The sequence below is a fragment of the Martes martes genome, assembly GCF_963455335.1.
Source record: "Martes martes genome assembly, chromosome: 16".
In the NCBI taxonomy this organism is placed as follows: Eukaryota; Metazoa; Chordata; class Mammalia; order Carnivora; family Mustelidae; genus Martes; species Martes martes.
The window spans coordinates 21,715,250-21,741,413 of record NC_137904.1 but is presented as its reverse complement, the minus strand read 5'-3'; the positions used below and the strand labels follow the sequence as shown (position 1 = coordinate 21,741,413).

The 26,164-nt window shown below is 36.8% G+C and overlaps 1 protein-coding gene across 1 annotated transcript in view; it reads left to right on the top strand.

Moving 5' to 3' along the window:
* The window catches only part of CPD (carboxypeptidase D), a 76,476-nt gene extending 51,893 nt beyond the window's left edge, over nucleotides 1-24,583 (top strand). The window contains exons 9-21 of the mRNA XM_080826855.1: nucleotides 1,100-1,202; nucleotides 1,693-1,835; nucleotides 3,301-3,470; nucleotides 7,005-7,328; nucleotides 9,534-9,729; nucleotides 12,115-12,250; nucleotides 13,180-13,311; nucleotides 14,307-14,402; nucleotides 14,505-14,569; nucleotides 18,530-18,661; nucleotides 19,190-19,375; nucleotides 19,800-19,899; nucleotides 21,420-24,583. Of these exons, the coding sequence (XP_080682981.1) occupies nucleotides 1,100-1,202; nucleotides 1,693-1,835; nucleotides 3,301-3,470; nucleotides 7,005-7,328; nucleotides 9,534-9,729; nucleotides 12,115-12,250; nucleotides 13,180-13,311; nucleotides 14,307-14,402; nucleotides 14,505-14,569; nucleotides 18,530-18,661; nucleotides 19,190-19,375; nucleotides 19,800-19,899; nucleotides 21,420-21,646 (2,010 nt within the window). The 3' untranslated portion in view covers nucleotides 21,647-24,583. The remainder of the gene's footprint in view (nucleotides 1-1,099; nucleotides 1,203-1,692; nucleotides 1,836-3,300; nucleotides 3,471-7,004; nucleotides 7,329-9,533; nucleotides 9,730-12,114; nucleotides 12,251-13,179; nucleotides 13,312-14,306; nucleotides 14,403-14,504; nucleotides 14,570-18,529; nucleotides 18,662-19,189; nucleotides 19,376-19,799; nucleotides 19,900-21,419) is intronic.
* The last annotated feature ends 1,581 nt before the right edge of the window (nucleotides 24,584-26,164 follow it).

The following is a 26,164-nucleotide window of genomic DNA, read 5'->3' as shown; positions in this document are numbered from 1 at the left end:
TGGAGTAAAGCAGTGGGGGAAAGCAGTGGGATCATGAGCTTGTAATTGGTATGTTATGTTTATGAAAGGGAATTGTTCATATATATGTGTGTGTGTGTATTTATTTATTTACTCATGTTAAATCCAGGGGAGTTGTTTATATACACATAAATACATACACCACATGCGTGAGCACGCACACACACACACACACACACACACACACAGAGCTTATTTTTTTAAATAAGCTCTATGCCTAACATGGGACTTGAACTCATGAACCCGAGCTCAGGAGTCACATGCGCTGCTGACTGAACCACCCAGGCACCCCGTTTATGTATTTCAAAGTTAAATGGTTGATTCTTAGTAGTGGGAAAATAGGAAATTGTTATTTTTCTTTTCATGCTTTCTATACATTTTTTTTTCTATTTCCACAAGAAAGAAATGAAGTTTTTACTATCTTTCAAAGCTTGATTTCTTCAGGAAACCTCTACTGCCGCTCCGGCCAGTAATCTTTTTCTTCTCTAGATGCCAGCAGCACTTACTTGTGTCTTCATGGCAGTTTTACTCTTCCTCAGGCAAGCTATCGTGCATGCACTATGCTAGACGCCGCTAGGTGCTGGGGACACAAAGGCACACACTGTTTCAGGGAGTAGTGTTTTGTTTTTAGGGAAGAAAAAGACGCAACCTGTTGTAATGGTACAGAGTGCAGTCGAGACAAAGGGGGACCATCTGGAAGTGAGAGAATTATCTTGAGGACTTTCAAGCTTCTTGAAAACATGAGATGAAAACAGGAATATGAAGGCTTTTGGGTGGAATATTTTTGGAGAGGGATTGAGTTGGGTTTTATATTACTTGTAACTGCAAGTCATAACGTCTACTTTTTTTTTTTACAGAGCATGTGTAATTTTGATTTTTAAAAATAGGTAATAAGTTCATATAGTAAGCAATCAAAATGGCATAAAAAGTTCGACATTAAAAAGTCTCAGTGCTTCCCATGGCTCCACTCACCCCATTCCCACCTCCACATACACCCTGTTGGTAACCACGTTTATTATATTGCCTTATCCTTCCTGTGATGCAAACAAATATAAGTAAAGATTCTTAATTTTTTTTTCAGGAAAATTCCCAGATGTTTCAAGGTAGACCTTGCAAGAATATGTACCCTAATGAATATTTTCCTCATGGAATAACAAATGGAGCTAGTTGGTATAATGTCCCAGGTAAACGTTCTTTAATATCAAGGCCGTATAACTTGATGGATTTCCTGTCCCCCTGGATGGTGCTGCTTCTTACTGATTTTTTAATTTTGAGAAAATATCAGTCTTTTAAAAATATTGTTTAAATAATTTAAAACATTCAAATAACCTTTTCAACTATTTTTTAATTTGGTATAGTTGGAGTTTTGAGTAAAGAGATTGTACTAAAACTTTATGAAAGTGTTATATTTTACCTCTGGCTGTTATTAAAAAAACCTTAGGTGTCTAATAAGAAGTGGGTAAGCTATACTTGAATTCTTCTTCAACATGAAAGTGCAGGTGTCTTACCTGTACCATAAGCATCAAGGAGCTCTCAGATGAACATATCACTGTTTCTTAACCAATGTTGAGAAAAGTTGGATTTGGCTTTTTTACTAGGAATGTTGTTTACTTTTTGGGATCTGATCTAGTACTACTTCTTCAGAGTTACTGATTTTAATTTTCTATCCTTTAGGTGGTATGCAGGACTGGAACTATTTACAAACAAATTGCTTTGAAGTGACCATTGAGCTAGGTTGTGTGAAATACCCATTTGAGAAAGATCTGCCAAAATTTTGGGAACAGAATCGAAGATCTCTAATCCAGTTTATGAAACAGGTAACTATTTAGGAGTGAAGTATGAAATTTCTCCCAAGAGCAAAAATACTTTTGTGTGTATATTTGATTTTCACACAGTGATTTTCAAATACACCCTTCTGAATTCAGCCTATTCGTGGTTTAGTGTGTTTATCTAGAAAAGTCATGGTTGAAAATGAGTTTATTTGTGTGCATGGGGAGGAGTTGAAAATGATTAAACAGGATGGTGGTGATTTGCTTTTTTAAAAAAAAAAAGGGGGGGATTCTATATATTTATTTGGGAGAGAGAAAGTGAGTGCACAAGTTGGGGGGAGGGGCAGAAGGACAAGCAGACTCCCTGCTGAGTGCAGAGCCTGATGCGGGGCTCCTTGCAGGGCTCGATCCCGGGACCCCGAGATGATGATCTGAGCCCAAGTCAGATGCTTAACTGACAGCCGACCAGACACCCCTGCAGTGGATCTTTTAGAATAAGGATACCTATATCTTTATCTATCTATCTCTTATACCTGTATCTTCTGGTGCCATTATCTTACCAAAGAAAAATTAATACTAATCCCCTAATATTACCTAGTACTTAGTCCACATTCAAATTTCCCTATCTTTTACTCCAAAATGTCTTTTCATAGCTATATTTTAGAACCAGGATCTAGTCAAGGTTCATGCATTGCATTTGATTATTACATCTCTTTACTCAACTTTAATCTAGAACAGTCCTTCTGTTTTTTAAAAATGACATTTCCCTTTTTTTTTTTTTTAAGATTTATTTATTTGTTTGAGAGAAAGAGAGTGTGAGCAAGTGGGCGGAGGAGCAGAGGAAAAGAATCTCAAACAGACTCCCTGCTGAATGCGGAGCCCCAACATGGGGCTCAAAATGGAGCTTGATACAGGGTTCAGTCTCTTGATCTGAGATCTTGACCTGAGCCAAAATCAAGAGTCAGATGCTCAACTGACTGAGCCACCCAGGCGCTCTGACATTTCCCTTTTAAAAAGGGCAGGACAGGGGGTTCCTAGGTGGTTGTGTTGGTTAAGTGGCTGCCTATGGCTCTGGTCATGATCCAGGGATTGAGCCCTGAGTGGACCTCCCTGCTCAGCGGGGAGCCTTCTCCCTCTCCCACTCCCCCTGTTTGTGCTCTCTCTCTCTGTCAAATAAATAAATAAAATCTTTGAAAAAAATAATAAAGAGGACAGGGCAGGGTTTTTTTTGTAGAATGTCCTATATACTGAAATTGTCAGATGTGCTAAAGTTTAAACAGTGTTAATTTATATTCCTCATGATAAAGACAAACCTAGGCTATGAAAAATTAGCCTTTTAGAAACTAAAATATTTTGCTTAATAGGTGTTTACATCCAGCTTTACTCTCAACTCCTAAATTCCTATTTGTTCCACATGTTTACTTTATTATCAATCTGTTATCTTGGATATGAGCTCCCCAAATAATTAGATGATCTTTACCTTGACCTCTGGGTATCCTTGTACTTTATCCAGGTTCATCAGGGTGTCAAAGGATTTGTCCTAGATGCCACGGATGGCAGGGGTATATTAAATGCCACGATTAGTGTTGCTGAAATTAATCACCCAGTGACTACCTACAAAACTGGAGATTACTGGCGTCTCTTGGTTCCAGGAACTTATAAAATCACAGCATCTGCTCGAGGGTGAGTGAGTGACTGAATACTTTGATATTAAGGGCTTGAGGAAAGACAAACATGGTTCTATTCTAGAAGGTTATTGCCAGAAAGCCCTAGAGAAGTCAAGCAACCTTGAGTTTAATGCTGGGAAGTTTAGAGCTGGTTACACATTTGATTCTCTTCCAGTGATAAAGTGAGTACATAAACTGTCAGACTGAAGAAATCTATGAAATTCTGCACTTTGAACAGGTGCCTACGGCATGTCCAGATGTAAAGCTCTAGTGAGTGATTCCTTCTCTACTGGTAACAATTCTGGGAAGTGCCTATTAGTTGGGAAAAAAGAACAACTGTTCTGCTGCATACTTCTAGTCATGTTGTCCAATAAATACCACCACTTTACATTTGTTCCTTTTTAAAGCTCTTCCACACTTTTTTTTCCCTATCCTCACCTAAACCACTCTCTTTTTTTATTTAAAAAATTTTTTTAATATGTGTATAGATGACACCCAATGTTATACTAGTTTCAGGTATACAACATAGTAATTCAACAAGTCTACACCTTATGCTCTGCTCACCACAAATGCAGTCACTGTACAATGCTGTTACAGTACCACTGACTGTATTTCCTATTTGTACCTTTCATCGTTGGGACTTAATTCATTCCATAACTGGAAGTCTGTATCTCCTACTCCCCTTCAGCAGTTCTGCTCACCTACCCTCCTGCAACAATCATACTATTTTCTTTCTTTATAGGTCTGTTTCTGCTTTTTGTTCATTCGTTCATTTATTTTCTGAGATTACAAATCTGAGTGAAATCGTTTGGTATTTGCCTTTCTCAGTCTGACTTATTTCACTGAGTATAATACCCGCTAAGTCCATCCATGTTGTTGCAAGTGTCACGAATTCATCTTTTCACAGCTGCATGATAGTCCATTGTGTATATACACCATATCTTCCTTATCCATTGGTCTATCAATGGACACTTAGGTTGTTTCCATATCTGGGCCATTGTAAATAATGCTGCAGTAAACATAGGGGTATGTGTATCTTTTTGATTTACTGTTTTTGTTTCTCAATATTGGAATTATTGGATCGTAGGGTACTTGTATTTTTAACTTTTTGAGGAACCTCCATACATTTTTCCCCAGTAGGAATTTACATTCCTACCAGTAGTATAAAAGGGTTCCTTTTTTCTCCATATCCTCACAACACTTGTTATTTCTTGTCTTCTTGATTTTAGCTGTTCTGAGAGGTATAAGGTGGTATCTCATTGTGGTTTTGATTTTCATTTCCCTGATGATTAGTGATGCTAAGGATCTTTTCACATGCTTGTTGGCCATCTGTATATCTTCTCTGGAAAAATATCTATTGAGGTCCTATAGCAATTTTTTAATCAGATTGTTTGGAATTTTTTTGATGTTAAGTCATAGAAGGTCTTTATGTATTTGGGATATTAACCCTTTATTGGATATAATCATTTGCAAATATCTTCTCTCATTCAGTAGGTTGCCTTTTTGTTTTGTTGTTGATTTCCTTCACAGTGCAAAAGCATTTTACTTTGATGTAGTCCCAGTCGTTTACTTTTGCTTTTGATTCCCTTGCCTTAGGAGATGTATCTAGAAAAATGTTTCTATGGCCAATATAAGAAAAATTACTGCCTCTCTTCTCTTCTAGGACTTTTTTTATGGCTTCAGGTCTTATATTTAGGTCTTTCATCCATTTTGAGTTTACTTATGTATATGCTGTAAGGAAATGGTCTAGTTTCATTCTTATGCATGTAGCTGTCTAGTTTTCACAGCACCATTAATTGAGAAGATGACCTTTTCCCTATTGTATATTCTTACCTTTTTTGTGATAGATTAATTGACAGTGTATGTATGGATTTATTTCTGGAATTTCTATTCTGTTCCATTTTTGTGCCACTACCATACTGTTTTGATTACAACAGCTTTGCTTGAAATCTCGAATGGTGATACCTCCAGCTTTGTTTTTCTTTTTCAAGATTGCTTTGGCTGTTCGGGGCCTTTTGTGGTCCTATGAATTTTAATACTCTTTGTTCTAGTTATATGAAAAATGCTGTTGGTACTTCGATAGGAATTGCATTGAATTTGTAGATTGCTATTTAGGTAGAATGGACATTTTAACAGTATTCTTCCAATCCATGAGCATGGAATATCTTTCAGTTTGTTTGTGTCATCTTCAATATCTTTCATCACTGTTTTACAGTTTTCAGAGTAAAGGTCTTTCCACCTCTTTGGTTAATTTTATTTTTTTTTTTGGTCGAATTGTAAATGGAGTTATTTTCTTAATTTCTCTTCCTGCTACTTTGTTATTATGTATAGAGATGCTACGGATTTCTGGGTATTTTGTTTCTGGCAACTTTACTGAATTCGTTTATTACTTCATAGATTTTGGGGTAGCCTTTAGGAATTTCTGTGTACAATATCATGTCATCTGCAAAGCGACATTGTAACTTTTTTACCAATATGGATGTCTCTTACTTCTTTTGTCTGTTTGTTTGTTTGTTTGATTGATTGCTGTGGCTAGGACTTATGGTACTAAAGTGACAAGAGTGGACATCCTTGTCTTGTTCTAGATCTTAGAGGAAAAGTTTTCAGCTTTCTGCCCTTGAGAATGATGTTAGCTGTGGAGGGTGTGGAGTATGATGTTATTATGTTATTATGGAGGTATTGCTGTGGTGAAATTTTCTTTCTTATTTCTAATTCTCTAAGAAAGACAACTTTCATCTTTTTTATAAGTTTTATTTCTACAAAGATACATTTGCTCAAAAAAAGAGAAAATGAACTTATGACTGACTTCTTTGGAAAAAAACTCAATTTTCTTTATCTTCATCATCCTTTACAGAACACCTGACTGTTTAATTTGAAACTCATCATTTTTACCCTCTTGTAGTTCTCTTTGTTGTGTTTTAGTAAGTGTAGACGTTACCAGTGGCTATTTTCCCCTCCCCTTACTGGCTGTCTTATTTCTGAAGAGTTAGTTTGGACATTAAATTGAAGTAAGGGTAAGTACATGAAAACATTTATAGTTACTACTACCTTTTTTAAAAAAAATGATTTTGAATATCTAGTGGTCTGTAAAGTGGATGGATTAGAGCTTCACACTAATGAGAAATGAAATCTTTTCTGTTTTTCTTCCATTTGGCATAGTATTAGAAAAACGGAAACAGCAAGATATCTGAAAACATAGGCCAGGAATTATGTATTTGGTAGATAGATAATGTGCTAAGTTAGTAATATCTCTCAGATTTTTCCAGCCATGTACTCTGATGACAGGCAAGTGAACTCAGATTCCAGGAGACATGAGTTTTACTGCAAATATGAACTTTCTTTTGAGGTCATATATTTAGTCTTAAAAACTCATTCACATGTTACAGTCTACCCATGTCTGTTCTTTGTTAATTAATATTTAAAACAAATAATAAATTATACAAAGTTATGTATTTGACTCTCACAGGATTTATCTCAAGGATTCACATACCCTCTGCAGACTGGGTATTCCCACTGCAGAAGCCTGGCTCTGATCTCTCCTTTATTTCAGGTATAATCCAGTTACCCAGAATGTGACTGTGAAGAGTGAAGGTGCTACTCAGGTCAACTTCACACTGTTTCGATCTTCAGCGGATTCCAGCAATGAATCAAAGAAAGGAAAGGGGGATCGCACCAACACTGATGATGTCAGTGATCCAACTACTAGAGAGTTTGAAACTTTAATTAAAGACCTTTCAGCCGAGAATGGTTTAGAAGGCCTCATGTTACGGTCCTCCTCAAATCTGGCTCTTTACCGATACCACTCATACAAAGACTTATCAGAGTTTCTGAGAGGACTTGTGATGAACTACCCACACATCACGAATCTCACCAAGTAAGTGCCATACTCTCACTGCTTTTCTTTCTGTCCTTTCATTCCCCACCCCTTTTTTTAAGAAGTTACATTCTTTTTTTTTTTTTTTAAGATTTTATTTGTTTATTTGACAGACCGAGATCACAAGTAGGCAGAGAGGCAGGCAGAGAAAAAGGGGGAAGCAGGCTCCCTGCTGAGCAGAGAGCCCGATGTGTGGCTCAGTCCCAGGACCCTGGGATCATGACCTGAGCCGAAGGCAGAAGTTTTACCCACTGAGCGACCCAGGCGCCCCAAGAAGTTACATTAAACATAAGCCATGTTGAATGGTTCTTGTAATTTATTTGGGACCTGCATATAGAGAGAATTGGAGTTTACTTATTTTGAAACAGATATTGCTTAGAGATCTTTCTAACACTGACTCTGGAAAGTGTTATGAAGAACACTGGAGAATTACTTGTTAGATTAGCAATGGATGGTCTGTGCCTCCTGGAAATGCAAAATAACTCTTCCTTGTGATTACTTTGACTGAATAAAAAATGCTCTCCACTTCTCAGCTGCATATTCGTGTCCTGACTGTTACTTGGTATGTTTTATTTTGCTGAGGGCAAGGGACAAATTTGGAACTGTGAGCTCACCTGTCGGGGATCATTCTTTTTTTTCAAATAGAGAACGAAGCCTGGTTGCTGTCATTTTCTGTACTCTGGTCTCTACTCACAGTTGCTATTCCCTGAAGACTTAAGGACAGTGTGTGATTGAGGGTCCTGGAAAAATATGCAGTACTGGCTTAAACAAAGCTGATGCTGAGCCAGCCTGTATCTTCACTTTCTGTGGCTGCCCTGCCTCACTTTCACTGTTTGATTGTAAACCTTCTCTAGGTCTCGTTACAGTCACTCGGAAATTATTTTCTTTGTTTGTTGACTCCTGTTGTCTGCCTGCTGAGGGCTTTATTCTACATTTTCCCCCGAGCTTCGTTTTAGTTCTCTTCTACATAGCTCATGAGCATTTTCTAGCCTCTGACATTTTTTTAAAAGATTTTATTTATTTATTTGACAGAGAGAGATCACAAGTAGGCAGAGAGGCAGGCAGAGAGAGAAGGGGAAGGAGGCTCCCCATTGAGCAGAGAGCCTGATGCAGGGCTTGATCCCAGGACCCTGAGACCATGACCTGAGCCAAAGGTAGAGGCTTAGCCCACTCAGCCACCCAGGAGCCCCGCCTTTGACATTTTTACCCTATTTTTCTTCACTGACCCTTCTAATTTTACCAGTACATTTAGCTTCACAAATACTGGTTTATAATGTTCCTAGATGCAAAGAGTGATACTTTCCTTGACAATACCAATTACCTCTCTTCCTCAACTCATTCTCGAATATTTCTGCCCAATTCAGGTTTTAATATTGTCCATCTTAGTGCTGTATAGAGCTGATAGTCTTTTCTTATTTTAAAATAAAGGGAAAATTCGACATTATTTTTGCTATCCATTACTTAGTTCATTTGTTTTTTTAACCTTCCAATTCAAGACGCACTTTTTGTTAAATATTTTTCCCCAAATTGGCAACACCTGCCAGTGGTGAGACACAAGACAGTTCTAGGTGGTCCACCAGTGGGCACTAAGTATAGAATCATGGGAAACCAATAATTTTTCTATTCTATTAACCTGCCTCAATTAATGCTAATATTTTTTCTATATAACTCTTGTAAATCTCACTTTGTATAAAAGAAAACAGGTCTTAAGCTCAGAACTCTTGGGCAAGCACAGCACTTTAAATGATTTTTGCTGCAATACTAGTATTGCATTTATAATAAAGTATACAGTGTCTTATTTATGTAAATTAATTTACGTTTAGAAAGTAAGGTTCTATACATTTGTGTATATATAAATTTTTTCTAAAAACTTTAAGTTAGTTTAAAAGACATATGTTAGCTAAATAGTAGTATAGATTATAGAAGGTAGGGCAAGTACAGTGAAGATGGTATGAGAATGACTGAATTTGGAGGATCGGTGAACCACGTCATACTCTTTCCTAAATCGGATAATATCTCACTTGTATTTTGTTTTCTTTGGTCAAGGGAAACTAATTCTCTTAAGGTTTTCTGACACAATGACTCATTCTTTAAGGACTTTTAAAGGCTTTTCATGTTTGTTTTCATGTCTTTTTTAAAAATCTGTATGTCAGCATTAACAGAATCCTTGATTACTTCTGACTTTTTGTTTCTGGTTTTTGAAAGTTTGGGACAGAGCTCTGAATATCGTCACATTTGGTCCCTTGAAATCTCCAATAAGCCCAATATATCTGAGCCCGAAGAACCAAAGATCCGTTTTGTTGCTGGTATCCATGGAAATGCTCCGGTTGGAACTGAACTACTTTTGGCTCTGGCAGAATTTCTCTGCCTAAACTACAAAAAGAACCCAGCTGTCACTCAAGTAAGAGAATAGCCTGTTTTGGCATGCTTTAGAAGGAAAATGCTGTCACACGTTGAGATCAGTGCACCATTAAAAGAATTTCAGGGGCTTCGGGGGTCTGACAAAGGGGTCAGAAACCACTGCTTAGTGGCTAGTCAGTAGAACCTGTAACTCTTGATCTTGGGGTTGTGAGTTCAAGCCCAACATTGGGCCTAGAGCTTACTTTAAAAAGTTTTTTTTATTTCCTGTTGGATTTTACACAGAGGCACTTTTAGTGCATTACAAACTTTTTAAAAATGGACCGTCTTTTTCTATCCTCTTTGGTAATAACATCTTTCCATTACATCTCTTTGTGTGTAATTAAGAGGCATAGAAGAAAAAATACTAAAGATTTGCATTCAGTCCTTTACTCCTTTATTTAATAGTCAGATTACTCTTCCAACCTTTACTCACCATTCTGTACATTCTAACTTGAGGGACTTCCATTGCTAGTTACTTATAATTAGGATACTATATTGAAAATGATGTGGAAGACAAATAGTTTTTCTTTTTATGTAAGAAGTTCAAAATTATTGGACATCTTAGCTGCTTAAATTTTAGAAAAAGCAATATGGCGTTGTCTACTTTAGCCACCCGTAACTACAGAAAAGAACTTTGATCCAGAGGATTGGTCATGTATGATTGAATAACCTAGTTCCATTGTTGTCTTAAAGAAAGAAAGAGAGAGTGTGCATCCTCCTAGAGCACTCACTAATTGGCCCTGTCTATATAGACTTTAGGAAAGGGGAAAGGAACTAATATTTGTTTAATACCTACTGTGTGTCAGGAGCTTATACCGAGTACTTTACGTGTGTCATAATTTAATCCTCAATTTATGTTATCTTCATTTTATAGATCTAAAAACTGAGGCAGAGATATTTGATAACCTACAGGGGTCACACAGCTAGTATGTGGTAAAACTGAGATTTAAACCCAAGCGTGTCTCACTCTAAAGTCTGTGCTCTTTTGTTTTACCATACTGCCTCCCCTAAAAGAAATTTGGGAAGCTTTTATGTCATGGTTAGGATCAGAAAGCACCTTTCTGATTAGATGAGATGAACTTCAGTCAGACTTGACCAAAAATTATTTTACCATTTTCAGCAAAGCAAATTGTATTGATTTCTTAATGTGAGTTGTAAGGAGTATCCCAAGGACATTTTGTTGTTCTTTTTTTAAAAAATGGGAGAGTATCTAGGATACTGGGTCTCAATACTGCCTACACATTAGAAACATTTGGGAAGTTTTTAAAAATAAGAGTGCCTGGGCCCCATCCCCAAAGACATCAGTATTCCTTTAAAAGCTCCTTAGGTTATTCTAATAGTTGGCCATATTGCTACCTACTGATATTACGGTTATAAGAAATTCTATGTCCTAGGTAAAACTCCTATCAGGAATTTCAAAACTTCTGGTTTATGAGAATTTGCCTCATTAGGCTTGAGGTAGTACTTGTACTCTAGATTGCCATTTGTTTTCAGTTAAATAAGGGTCAGAATTATCTGGCAAGTTCAAGAAAATATACACATACCCAGAGACCTGTAGCAAAGCTCAAGCATGTACACTTGAGAAAAATATATCTCTCCCAGGGGAGAAAGTTAAGAACCAATGAATTTAGCGTCTCCAATATTTTCAGTCTGTAGACTGTTTTAACAGAATAAATAAGCCAGGGATCACTTATTCTGATTTGCTATCAGAAATAAATAGGATGAAGTATATCAGAAATTAGTTAATGCTGCATATATAGGTATTGATGCCTATGGTTATCCGAAGGAGAAATTATTATGAGTAAGACAAGTATCTACTTTTTTTTTCTTTTGCTGATTTCAGCTCTTCTGTCTCATTGTTTCTAGACATACACTAATACTTGTTAGACTATGCATTTCAGTTTTTAACCCGGAAAATCAGTCTATTATTGGTTTTAGCCAGTGGTCAGCAAAGTTTTTCTATAAAGGGATAAATAGTATATATTTTAAGCTTTGTGGGACAGCTGTTCAATGTTGCAGCTATTCAACTCTACCATTGCAGCAAAAAAAACAGTCATACGAATGGGCGTGGTGGTGTGCCAATAAAACTTTATTTACAATAGCAAGCAGCTGGCTTGATTTAGCCTGAAGGCAATGGTTTCTGACCCCTTTGTACATCATCAGGTTGTCTCTGGGAATATTAGTTGTGCAGTACTTTTATATTTCTTTTTAAATTTGTTCGGAGCAAGAGAGAATTTTCTTTCTATCTATCTATCTATAGAGAATTTTCTATTTATTTTTAGTCCTATGTTTTACATCTGTTTAAAACAAGAAAGACTTTCTGTTTGAGGCATGGAAGGGTATCTTATGATCCACATAGAGCTAACTGATTTCTCTTCTGTTTTAGCTGGTTGACAGGACTAGAATTGTGATTGTCCCTTCTCTAAATCCAGATGGGCGAGAGAGGGCACAAGAGAAAGACTGTACTTCAAAGAGAGGACAAACAAATGCTCACGGCAAAGATTTGGATACAGACTTCACAAGTAAGCCTGATTGTTAGGCCATTAAAGTACTTTGCAGATAATTTTATTTTTCTTTACTAAGAGATTGATAGATTGTGTAGATGCGTAATAGGATTACTTTCCTTCTAGGTTGTACATATAACATATAAATGATAAGCTAGACACTTGTCAAATTTTTCTCCTTTATAATTTGTAAAAGTAATTCAAGTTTTTTCTTAGAAATTCAATCAATAATATTGGAGGGGTTCCATCACTAGCCATACAAATAGATATATTTTCTCTCTCTATCCCCGCATGTACACATGTATACACACATATACACCTGCACACACACAATGTCTGTGTATGTTGATTTGATGGAGTCTTTGATATTGACTTAAATAGGATCATCAACTGTACATATTGTTCTGCAACTTTTTTCATTGAGCATATCTTTATCACTGATCTCTTTCCATTTCAGTACTTCTAGATCTCTAACATAGTCTTATTAATGACATCTTAGTATGCTGTTAATACTCTAGTTTATTCAACAATTTTCCCATTAATGGACACCTAGTTTTTTTCTAATTTTTTGCTCTTGCAAACTGCACTGCGAAAAACATCCTGATTTTTGAAAGTTTTATTTTCTTTCAAAGATGGGTTATATAGTCTCGATATTATTTTTTAAAAGAGAATATATCCATCCCTTTTTGTTTCCAAATAAGCATTTTCTTAAATTTGCTTAAATCATTAACCTTTACACATCATCTGAAGTATATAAAACTCAATATAATCTGCTTTCTAGAATGTATCTTTTATGCTGTTGAGATGGTGGCTTGTAGAGTAATAAGGTATTTATATACATATTTTTAAATTAGCCTCTGATTATGTTCATGTACAAAGTATTTTCTTAGATATTCATCTAAAATTTTAAAACTTGTTATTTTATGTTTGACTTTTATATTTTTTAGATAATGCCTCCCAGCCTGAGACTAAAGCCATCATTGAAAATTTGATTCAAAAACAGGACTTCAGTCTTTCTGTTGCTTTAGATGGTGGTTCAGTACTAGTCACATACCCATATGACAAACCAGTACAAACAGGTATGTAGAATGTCAGTTTATTATATGCTATTCAAGCTTAGATAGGAAATTCCAATTAAGTAATGTCCCATCTAAATTTTTTCAAAATCGTGAGCATTTGTGCACACTCCATGAGCAAATAACCAATCTAGGAAGATTGTACATATATCAACAGCTTAGTTACTTGGAGGAGAGAGGTCAGATCTAAAGATGAGCTGGCTTTATGGAGTGTAGCCATCTTGTCACACTTGTTCAGTTTAGTTCACAAGCATTTATTGAACAATTATTATCTCTGTAGACACTGGGAATGCAAAAGTGAATAAGACACAGTGCCTGCCTCAAGAAACTCACTATTATATGTAACCAAATATTAACAATACAGAATTGTACCCCCCTGCTTAAACCTTGACTGGCTGGTTGCACTTAAGATGAGATGAACACTGCTTATTGAATCTGTCTGAGGCCATTGTATATGGAGGTAGTTTGTGTTGTTTTCAATACAGCTTGAAAGAATTACTGTTGTAGGCCCCAGTTGTCCTAAAATGTAGTAAAATACACCAAAACAAGTTTGTATTTTAGTGTGGTAGCCTCTTATGTAAACTAGCCATTATTACCTTTTTTTTTTTTTAAAGATTTTATTTATTTGACAGAGATCACAAGTATGCAGAGAGAGAGAGAGGAAGGGAAGCAGACCCCCCGCCGAGCAGAGAGCCCGATGTGGGGCTCGATCCCAGGACCCTGAGATCATGACTTGAGCCGAAGGCAGAGGCTTTAACCCACTGAGCCACCCAGGCGCCCCCATTATTACCTTTTAATATAAGGAAGTTGTATATCTTCTTTGTCTGATTATCCTGGGTGAAACAGAACCATGTGGTTAATTATAATAACTCCTCGATAAACTTGGGTGGGGTACAGGATTTACTAGAAGGAGAGAAAGATGACTTTTGTATCCATGAAGTTGAACTTGGAGTAAAATCTTTTGATTTTCTCCAACTTCTGAATTTTTCTTTGTACAGTGGAAAACAAAGAGACTCTGAAGCATTTGGCATCTCTTTATGCAAATAATCATCCGTCCATGCACATGGGGCAGCCCGGTTGCCCAAATAAATCAGGTAAATATTTTCCATACCCTTTGTTCCTGTTGCTGCTTTTGGGTATAGAGGGTGTCTTACCTTAAGGTCTTGTTAATCCTATATCCCTCAATGCTTTTATAGATGAGAATATCCCAGGAGGTGTAATGCGTGGAGCAGAATGGCATAGTCACTTGGGCAGCATGAAGGTATGCGCTATACAATACAGTGAGAATTAAATTATAATTATTGGCCATTCAGTGACAGGATAGGTGACTTTTCTGATACAATCAAAGTGAATGGCATCTGCTTCATGGCTTTCTTAAGACAGCCCTCAACCTCTGACAGCATTTTTTTCCTTTCGTTTTTGCCGTTGCAATCATTTTTTTAAAAATTTCTTTTCAGTGTAACAGAATTCATTGTTTACACACCACACCCAGTGCTCCATGCTATATGTGCCCTCCATAATACCCACCAGCAGGCTCACCCAACCTCCCACCCCCCTGCCCCTTCAAAACCCTCAGATTGTTTTTCAGTGTCCATAGTCTCTCGTGGTTCATCTCCCCCTCCAATTTCCCTCAACTCCCTTCTCCTCTCCATCTCCCCATGTCCTCCGTGTTATTTATTGTGCTCCACAAGTAAGTGAAACCATATGATAATTGACTCTCTCTTCTTGACTTATTTCACTCAGCATAATCTCTTCCAGTCCCGTCCATGTTGCTACAAAAGTTGGGTATTCATCCTTTCTGGTGGAGGCATAATACTACATAATGTATATGGACCACATCTTCCTTATCCATTCGTCCATTGAAGGGCATCTTGGTTCTTTCCACAGTTTGGCGACCGTGGCCATTGCTGCTATGAACATTGGGATACAGATGGCCCTTCTTTTCACTACATCTGTATTTGTGGGGTAAATACCCAGTAGTGCAATTACAGGGTCATAGGGAAGCTCTGTTTTTAATTTCTTAAGGAATCTCCACACTGTTCTCCAAATCGGCTGCACCAACTTACATTCCCACCAACAGTGTAAGAGGGTTCCCCTTTCTCCACATCCTCTCCAACACACGTTGTTTCCTGTCTTGCTAATTTGGGCCATTCTAACTGGTGTAAGGTGGTCTCTCTATGTGGTTTTAATTTGAATCTCCCTGATGGCTAGTGATGATGAACATTTTTTCATGGGTCTGATAGCCATTTGTATGTCTTCATTGGAGAAGTGTCTGTTCTTGTCTTCTGCCCATTTTTTGACATGATTATCTGTTTTGTGTGTGTTGAGTTTGAGAAGTTCTTTATAGATCCTGGATATTTCTTGTAAGTGGAATCATACAATATTTGTCCTTTTATTCCTGGCTTCTTTCACTTAGCATAATGTTTTCATTTGTCTACTTTGTTAGCCTGTATCAGTATTCCGGTCCTTTTTATGGCTGAATAATATTCTATTGTATGTATATCACATTTTGTTTATCAGTTCATCTGTTGATGGACATTTAAGTTGTGTCCACCTTTTGGCTATTGAGAATTACAGGCAGTGAACATTTGTGCACAATATAAGTTTGAACCCTTGTTTTCAATTCTTTGAGGGTCCATGCCTACCAATGGAATTGCTGGTCATGTCTGCACTCTATGTTTAGCTTTTTGAGGAACCAACAAACTGTTTTTCACAGCAGCTGAACTGTTTTACATTCCCACCAACTGTGTACGAGAGTTCCGATTTCTCCACATCCTCACCAACCCTTGTTATTTCCCTTTTTAAAAAAATTACAGCCATCCTGGCGGGTGTGAAATGCCATTTAATTGTAGTTTGGATTTGCATTTCCCTGAAGACTAATAATGTTGAGGATCTTCTCGTGGGCTTATTGACCATTTGTTCATTTTCTTTGGAGAACTGTCTGTTTCTCCATTGTCTATTTTATTTATGTTTTTATTTTTATACTGTTGCCTATTTTTAAATTGAGTTGCTTATCTTCTTGCTGTTGGGTTATAAGAATTCTGTATTTATTTTGGATGTTAAACACTTACATTTGTTTGATTCACCGGTAGTTTCTCCCGTCATGTAGGTTTCATTTCATTTTCTTAATAATGCCCTTTGATGCACAAAAGTTTTTAATTTTGATGAAGTCAAATTTATCTGTTTTTTCTTTTGCTGCTCATGCTCTTGTTGTCATATCTAAGAATTCATAGCCAAATCCAAGGTCATGAAAATTTACCTCAGTGTTTTCTTCGATAAGTTTTATTGGTTTAGCTCTTGTATTTCGGTCATTGTTACATCTTAAGCTGATTTTTGTATATGATGGGAAGTAGGAGTTCAACTTAGTTTTTTTGCATGTGGAAGTCTAGTTGTCCAAGCACCATTTGTTGAAAACACTATTCTTTCCCTCATTGAATGGTCTTGGCACTCTTGTCAAAAATCAGCTGGCCATAGATGTATGGGTTTATTTCTGGATTCTCAATTCTATTTCATTGGTATTTATGTCTGTTTTTCTCCCAATATCTCTGTTTTGATTGCTGTAGCTTTGTGGTAAGTTTTGAAATTAAAAAATGAGAGCACTCCAAACTTTCTATTTTTCAAGGTTGTTTTTGGCTTTTCAAAGCTCCTTGCAATTCCATTTGAATTGAGGATTGGCTTTTTTTTCTTATTTTTTTTTCTTTCTTTTCAAAAAATGCTGTTGGAATTTTGTTAAGGGTTGTGTTGAATTTGTAGATCACTTTGGGTTATATTGACATCTCATTAGTACTGTTTTCCTATTCATGAGCTCAGTTATGTCTTTCCATTTACTTAGGTTTTCTTTAATTTCTTTCTGATAATATCTTAATTGGTTGTCCATCCACTTCAAGTTAGTGATGAGTTGTTAGCAGATGGGTGGTTTAGCTCATCATTTTATTACCATGTGCAACTAGAAATTTGACTTCATTCTCATCTCTACCTGCCTTTCTCCTTTATTTACTAAGAACTTAACGTGTGAGGCACTTTGCTCTACTAGTGATAAATCCTATCCCATTGTACAAATAACCATGTTACAGAATTAACTGATTTGATCTCAGAGAGAGCAACTCTCAGTGTGCCATGAGAAGTTAAAGACAGAAAAGATTACACTTAGTCAGAGATACAGTCTTCTCTTCATAGAGGAAATGGCATTTGGGATGTAGAGATGGTGAAGCAGAACATTCCAGAAAGAGGAAGCAGTAGGGGCAGAGTCAGTAAGCAGTCTAGTTTAGTTAGAACAGGGGGTATAATGGAGAGCGGCAGAAGACAAGAATGGAAAGAGAGTTTGGGGCTCCGAATACTTTGTTTTAGTAAGGAATGGGAAGCCCCTGAAGGTTTTAAGCAGGTATATAGTAACATGATCGGAACCAGCTATGGAAAAATTAATCTCTCAGCAGTGGGTTAGGATAGTTTGGAGGAGGGAGAGACTGTGGTGCAGGGAGACGAGTGAAGAGCAGCCTAGACAATAAATTATGAGGGCCTCAATTAGGGTGGTGAAAATGAAAATGGAGTCAAGGGATGAAGTTACAGAGATATTGCAGAGATACTGACAGGATTTGGCAAATTATGAATGATGGTGACAAACTGAAGTCAGACACAAGAGATTTCATGTCTGTGTGAGAACATGAGTTAATACCATTAACTGAATAAGGAGAAGGGATGGATTTGGGGTTGTGGGGGGGAAGGTGGTATGTTAGGTTTTGGAACCTGTCCACACAAGCAGTTCCTGTGCCTGGAGAATAGCTATCCAGGAAGCAGTGGCTGCTGTCACCAGGAATGTGAGGGTGTCAGAGGGCAAATGCTTGAGCTTCTGCCTCCAGGCTCCAAGAACAGCTGTGAAGTTCTGGAGTTGAGAGGGAAGCTGGCTATCCGAATGCACTTATTTATTCACTGATTTATTCAACAAATCCTAATAAGCCCCCTCTACCTGCCAGCCACCGTGGCAAGCCCTGGAGATATAGCAGTGCATTAGACCTAGTCCCTAGTCTCAGGGACTCTCTTAGCAACAGCCATGTTTGTGACTGATTGTAATACTGAGTGGTTTATTTATATTAGCTGTAAAATGCTTTATAGATTCTTTGTTTATATCACCCAAGTTTTCTTTCTATTGCATATGTTGGATTACATAGTCTCATTCTTACATTTATTAATTTTTCCACATCTGTTTTTGAATTTTGTATTGCAGGATTACAGTGTCACCTATGGCCACTGTCCGGAAATCACAGTATACACAAGCTGCTGCTACTTTCCTAGTGCAGCACAACTGCCTTCCTTGTGGGCAGAAAATAAGAAATCTCTTCTTAGCATGTTGGTGGAGGTGAGCCTTTCCCTTTAACTAGAAGAAAACTCCCAGGAATATGTTCAATGAAAAGCTTTATCAAAACAGGTTCTTTGTGTTTTTCTAATGATTTATATTATTATTTTTAAATATATATATAGAAAGAGTTTTGTTGAATTTATATCACCTAAATAGGTGCCATGATTTCAGATATCTGGAATCTGCTGTAATTGAGGTAATTAAACCCTGTGAGATGTTGCACATTTTTTCATTTGAATATCATGCAGAGACAGCGTACTGTGGTGGAAAGTAAATCCTCAAGACATCAGAAGATTTGGGTCCTAACACTTTAGGTTTTGACTGTATCAGAGTTCTTTTATCCCTTATTGCTCTGAAGCAAGGAATGAGTAGCAAACAAGGCCAGAGTCAGTGGTGAAGGACAAACAAGCCAGTTTTATTCGGGGTCGGGGTGGGGGGGGGGGTGTTGCTTTGTTTGTGTATTATTTTTGTCATGCCGCAAGCTAAGAATATCTGGAAACAAATTTATATTTTGAATATTTTTTACAGGTTCACAAAGGAGTCCATGGTTTTGTTAAAGATAAAACTGGGAAACCAATTTCTAAAGCAGTCATTGTACTCAATGAAGGAATAAAGGTACATACAAAAGAAGGAGGCTACTTCCATGTGCTGTTAGCTCCAGGTGTCCATAATATCAATGCCATCGCTGATGGGTATCAGCAACAACATTCCCAGGTAAGAAACTCAAATTTAATAGTGTCATGTAAATTCTTAATCTTAATAGTATTTCCTTTTTATTTTGAAACTCTTGTCAGGAGTAAAGAAATAAAATGTGTAACTAACTCTGGATTATGATATCTTGTTATCTTTCTATCCTTTAGCAACAAAAAGGAAATTTTTATAACATTTTGTCTACTTCTGAGGACAATGACTATTCTCCTTGGTTTAGTATAAAGGCCTTAGGAATAGTTCTGGGATACAATATATGAAAAGTTGTATTGTATGAAAAGTAAACTTTTTCATAATTCTTTATATTGCATGAAAAGTCGTATGAAAAGTAAACATTTTCATGATTGTTACACTTTATCCCTCTAGGTCTTTGTGCATCATGACGCAGCTAGTTCTGTGGTAATAGTCTTGTTACACTTTATCCCTCTAGGTCTTTGTGCATCATGACGCAGCTAGTTCTGTGGTAATAGTCTTTGACACAGATAACCGGATATTTGGTTTGCCAAGGGAGCTTGTGGTAACTGTATCAGGTAAAGAAATTTAAATTTTTAGTAGTTGAGGTTAAAACCAGTTCTCTTCCTGAAACCAATATTGTACTATATGTTAACTAACTAGAATTTAAGTAAAAATTTGAAAAAAAAAAAAAATCAGTAAAACCAGTTCTGACATTTCAGTTTGAGAGTGGATCACCTCCCCATCACCTGAAGCTGATCACTTTTCTTCTAATATCGCTTTATCTAAACATTTTTTTTGGATTTTCCCGGAACACTGGTCTCCTGTATGTGTGTTCTCATGGCTTTCTCCCTCATGTTTTCAGGTCTATATTCAAATGTCACCTCCACAAAGAGGCCTTCCCTGATCACCCTAGCCAAAATAGTCCCCATCTCACTTTCTCTACCCACTTTTTTTTATTAAAGAACTTACTACCACTTGACATTACATTATATATTTAGTCATTTACTTGTCTATATTTGATCTTTCCCACTAAAACATCATCGCTCTGAGCGAACAGGGAGTTTATCTCCATTTCCAGCGCCTAGGACCATGGCTGGCATGTAGTGGGCCTTAATGAAGAGTTGTTTACTGAATGAATCATTTGCTTTATATTAAGATTGTAAGTTCCTTGGACTTTGACTTATAGTCTATTTTTTTTAAGATCCTGGAAGGAAGAAATATTTGTTTTCTCCAGGATTAATTTGTGCCATAGCTTGAATCACTGAGATTAGAAAGAAAAAAAAATGTAGTAAAATAATAAGTGCTCTGCTGTATTGTATCTTTTTGACACAGAGAACCTTGGTTCATTTCTAAGTGCAATTTGGACTTGACCCAGAATACCCAAGTTTTATTATAGGGTGTGGGAGGAAGAGATTCTTAGTTAATAGAGAATGGTATATTGGAAACATGGTCAAATCATAGAATCTATTGTGGAGTGTTTAAAATAAGGAGTATTAGCTTGAATCAGATAAAGTGTGAATAACTTAGTGGTTAGAAACATAGGAGCTAGGAGTCAGCAGTGGTTTAAATCTGGCTTTCCCACCCATTTGCTGTCATGGACTTAATTTTTATTCTGATTTTATTATTTTCTGTTACTAAGACTCTTATTTTGATAACCTGTGTATAAATATTTTGAATAAATGAGGGGTTTGGGATGAGGTAAAATTTACTGAAAAGGATCAGTAGAAGTCACTGATAGAGAGCCCTTTGTAGAACAGTAGACAGTTTGGTTTCACTGTGGTAAAAGAAAAATATGTGTATACGTACACATGCACGAAGAAAGCTCTGGAAATACACTCACAAGAGTTGTTAAAAGTGATCTCTAGTTAATGGAGATGTGATGTGGAGTTTTGGCTTGGGGTTTTGGTGTTTTGTTTATCTCTATTTTTCTAATTTTGCATAGTCAACATGTACTGCCTGTGTAATAATAAAAGGTTGTTTCTCAGTGTATGAAATAAAAATTAAATAAAGGGCATATCATCAAAAGTGTCATTGTGAGCAGCTTATTTAGATGCTTAAAGTGGAACAGCACTCACATGGTGATCTTGTTTGGCAGGTGCCACCATGTCAGCCTTGGTCCTCACAGCTTGCATTATTTGGTGCATCTGCTCCATCAAGTCTAACAGACACAAGGATGGCTTCCATCGGCTCAGGCAGCATCATGATGAGTACGAAGATGAAATTCGCATGATGTCAACAGGCTCCAAGAAGTCCCTCTTAAGCCATGAGTTCCAGGATGAAACGGACACTGAAGAGGAAACACTATATTCTAGCAAACATTGAAACACAGACTCCGCACATCTCCCAGCATAAATACCAAGCGAAGTTACAGTTCCTTTTGGGAGACACTGCATTAAGAAGAGAGACTCTCTTGCTTCTTCAAAGAGCTTTGGGAAGTTAACTTGCTAAATGTGTATCCTCTGAATTTGGCTGGCAGTTTTGAACTTCCCCTCCTTTAAGTACTCTTACTTTAAAAAAAAAAAAAAAAAAAAGATCTGCTTTCTATTTATGCAGCAGATGGGACAGCCACTTTGTTTTTCTTTTTAATTTAAGATGAGCTGTTTGGAGCTTATGTTATAAAGCCAACTAGTGGATGTTATATTTTGCACATCAGGTGTTTACTAGTGGCTTGACTTTTTCTCTTTATTTTAAACGGCCAAAAGAATCCAGAAACATTTAGGCAGGGACAGCAGTCAGAATCTGACATAAAGCTTTAAAAACTCAAGGTTTTCTCAACCTACTGAGAAGTACTTTTCTCTAGTTATTAAATAGCTGGAGTTTCTCTTATCATTCAGGTTTAATGGAGGCTGAATTGATTTCTAAATATATATAACATTAGGAAATGAATAAATGGGCTTCCGCATTTGGCTTTCTACTTGTTCCAAGGTTAGATCAGAACTGGTGGGCTATGCTCTAAAGCGGGATTTCACTACCTCTCTTATAAGGTTTAGCAAAGTTCTAAATACCCCCATTTTAAGGGAGAACTTGTTGAATTTGCTGTAAAAGATCTGAATGTCCATTTGAATAGAACTGAGAGGGAGATCTACCAAAAGCTAAAACTTGTGTCGCATATCTTTCAACTTGGTAATGATCCCACAGGTGCTGCTGCTTTTTATCTGTGAAGCACTAGTTTATTCTAGGAATGCCTAATTCTTTAATATTTCCTAAATTTGAACCTTTTTCTGTGTTGTACACTTATGGCTTTCAGATGACCCGACAATGTACAAGATCTGAATTCAACTGAAAACATCTAGAAGTGTAGAAGAGACCTACTTGCACATTCTTTCACCGACATTTGAACACAAAATACCTACGGTTCATGCTCCAGTTCAAGCCTACGGATATGCTACTGTTACTGAAATAGCTTGGGCAGTCTTATTCATATAGGCCTCTGCAAGTGATTGGGTTCTTTGTCCTAATGTTTGATTTGACAGTCTCTTTTTGATCAACCAGTTTTGTTAAAAATTCAATTGAAAGCATTTAAATATGGCTCCCTCCATTAAAAAAAAAAAAAGTGTAAACTATGGACTGCCGTGTGCTGTAACACTGTGGTGAGAAAGTATCATCTTCACTGCCACTCAGGTTATTGCAAAGACCTGAAAGATTTGCATTTTACTGTGTCTATCATATCATGCTTTTCAATGGAATTGATGCTTTTTGTAAGTATGAGTCTTACCAATGATCTAATGGTTTAATACCTTTGAATGTTTTTAATGGCCAAGTTGCTGCTGAATTTGTACTAAATCAGGGGATCAAAAAACTTGCTGTCATCCTTTCAAATTGTATTCTATATCTATTAATGTACTGGTCATCCCAAAGCCTTCATATGGAATGGCTTATCACCTGTGTAGGTCATTCCAAGTTTTGTGAGGAATGTGCCCAAAGTGGCTTTATATAAAGAGATTTGGTTTAGCAGGAATAATGAGGTCATGACACTTGTTAGTGAGTATCTGTGATACATTTGGGTGGTTCAAGGTTAAGCCATTCTGATATTAATCCTAGTATTAACAACTCTAAATTCTGAGCCCTTGCCACCCACTCTCACCCCACCACATACACAGCTAATACTTAGTGAAATATACATGATTTAATGTCTTCAAACAATACTTTACATTTTCTTTAAAGGGGTGATGTGGTAGCATTGCTCTTTTTAGCTTTACTTTTTAAGAGTACAAAGTCAAAACCAACAAAGAGCCTGAGTGGCTGGTCCTGCTTGGGACATTGCAGGTAGAAATGAAACAAAGTTGATGGGACAGCCTTTTCTTTATTAGCATTGGTCTTCACTAGAGGGTGCCTTTTAAATTCATTTCTCTTTTGAAATAACCATGTCTTTAACTGTTCATCACAGTGGCTGGAGTCCATGTCTTTAAGCATGTATACAATTTTTTTTTAGAAATGAACACACAAATAGTTCTTTTAGTAATTTTTCCTGAAAGTAAAACCAAATTCTGCTATAAATCTTGACTCTTTAATGAATTTTTAAATCATGCATTGCTCTGGAAAATAAGACCTTCTCAGCCTGTGTTAGCTTTGAACATGAATGTATAGGGTCGTGACTACTAAGATTGTGTTCTCAGCCCCGCTTTGTCTCTTATTTGTGGCTCTAATCTTAGACCGCATTAACTGCTTAAGGCATTGAAGCCATATGGAATAGGGAATGCATTTCTTCAGTGTTTCTCCTAGAGACTTTCCATTTCCTTGGAGTCATGGAGGCAAGTAAGTATCACAGTATTAAGAAATTGGCCCAAATCTGAGTTGTGCCTTTCTTTACTCACAAGGCATGTTTTTTGTCCTGGTGATCCGTTTGTAAGCCTTCTTACCTCCCAGCTCCTTAATAAAAGCAAAGTGATTGAGTAGGTAATTTTCAAAGCGTCTGCCTGTGTAAATGTACTTGTACTGGTTATGCAGTTCGGTAAGATGAACTCAAGTTAATTTCAAATGGGTGGAGACCCCTTTTGGTTTTGTTGTATTTTGCTGACCACTTGCTTAGTGTTTGGGATCCCGTCCAGTTGAGGAATGCTTGCACTTCTCACTGGAGGGAATTTGCTTTGGGACTTTGTCGTCCTCCAGAAAGGAAACTTAATGTGTATTTGGCCCAGTGTGATTGACTGGTTAATCTTTGGTAACTTTCACCTGGATGGAATTTGATGAATTAATGAATATTGAACTTAAAAATCATTATGAGTTGACAAATAAATAAAAGGTAGTCCTTATGCCTGAGCTTATTGTGTTTCTGAGCTAATACCAGTAACCATGACCTACTCCGCCATTTCCATTTATTCTCAATACTAAATAGTTTCCTCCTCTTGTTGCCAGAAATGCACTTGTTGCCAGGTTTTGCCCCTGCTGTATTAAAAGCTTCTTGGCTATGAATGCTGTGATGGTGCCCCGCCTATGGTTTTCTGGTAGATTGCTTTAAAAATAGTAACTTTATTGCTACTACAAAAAATTCCACTGTGGTTGATGTTTGGTGACTTTCTACCTAGCAACTTTTTGTAACTCCTTGAGTTTCTGATTTGTTTTAACTGTAGCAGATTCTTTGGGGGTGATTAGGGCCCTTGATTAATGTCAATTAAACTTGGATTTCCAGTTCATAAATATCTCCCAACACCCATTCCTCCAGTCTTTAGCAATAAATTAATTAATATTCCACCTGATTTTCAGAATATTGTCTTAGTTGATTTTGATTAGACAGAACATATTCTGAAATTTGAAAATAGGCTATTATTTTAAGGCAATTGGATATAAATTATGTAAATATGTATGATTATGACTTTTATAAATGGCATAACATGAATGTACTAGCTACATTCTGTGCTGGCCATGTGCAGATTTTCTGGAGGTATGATATAATGGTATTTTTTTATGCTCAGAGTAAAAATCAACTTTTCACCTCTCCATTTTGTCCGAGTGACATTCCCAGGCTCCCGAACAATTCTATAGCTACTTCTCTGAGGTGCCCAACACTCATTCATCTCAAGTGCTTCAGTCTTTGGTTTATTTCATGCACTGTGCCTTCAAAATGAAATTTTTAAAAGGGACTCTAAATGAAGTTGAATAGTAGTTTTAAAAAGTCAATCTGTGTAATTTATGTGAAATCTAATTGTAACAAGGTCCTTTCTGTTTTTTATATGTAAACAGATCTACTAATCCTGTATAAAAGTTATTTTATGATGTTTGTCTTTCTTTGTGTTTTGTCTCATAATCTTTTTTCAAAAGCAATAGACAAGGAAAGATTATTGTCTCAATTTGAAAGCTATGTATTTCATTTCCCTCCCTGTACTAGGGGGAAAATAGTAGGCTAGGAACATAGAGTGTCACCTGTAGAGTGTTTCGTCTTCAGGAATTTACTCAAAAGAAAGCTGTTTCTGAAATAATCACATTGTATAGTAGCCAGAGTTCTCCTTTCTGTTTGTGGCTCAGCTAGATTGATACATGTCCAATCACTCCACAAGAAACACCACAAAAATGGCTGTTGAAAAGTTTATGTGCACATTTCAAACTTGTTTGTTAAAAACTTTGTCCTTTTTCCAAATAAGCCACATTTTATAACGTGTCCTGCCATGTTAGGCACAGTGGTGATGAATTCACCATCCGCTTTCAGTTTTTGTTGATACTGCTGGTCCAATAGAAACAGGGAAAGTGAAGTTATGTAAAAAGATGGGCTCTGCTGACAAGGAACTCATAGTCCAGACCAGAAAAATAGAAATGAGAATAAAGCCGAACTTCCACAACAGTTGGTTCCTCTAAAAAGAAAATCTCTGCTGGAGGGGAACTATAACATGGAGATTTGAATGTGCA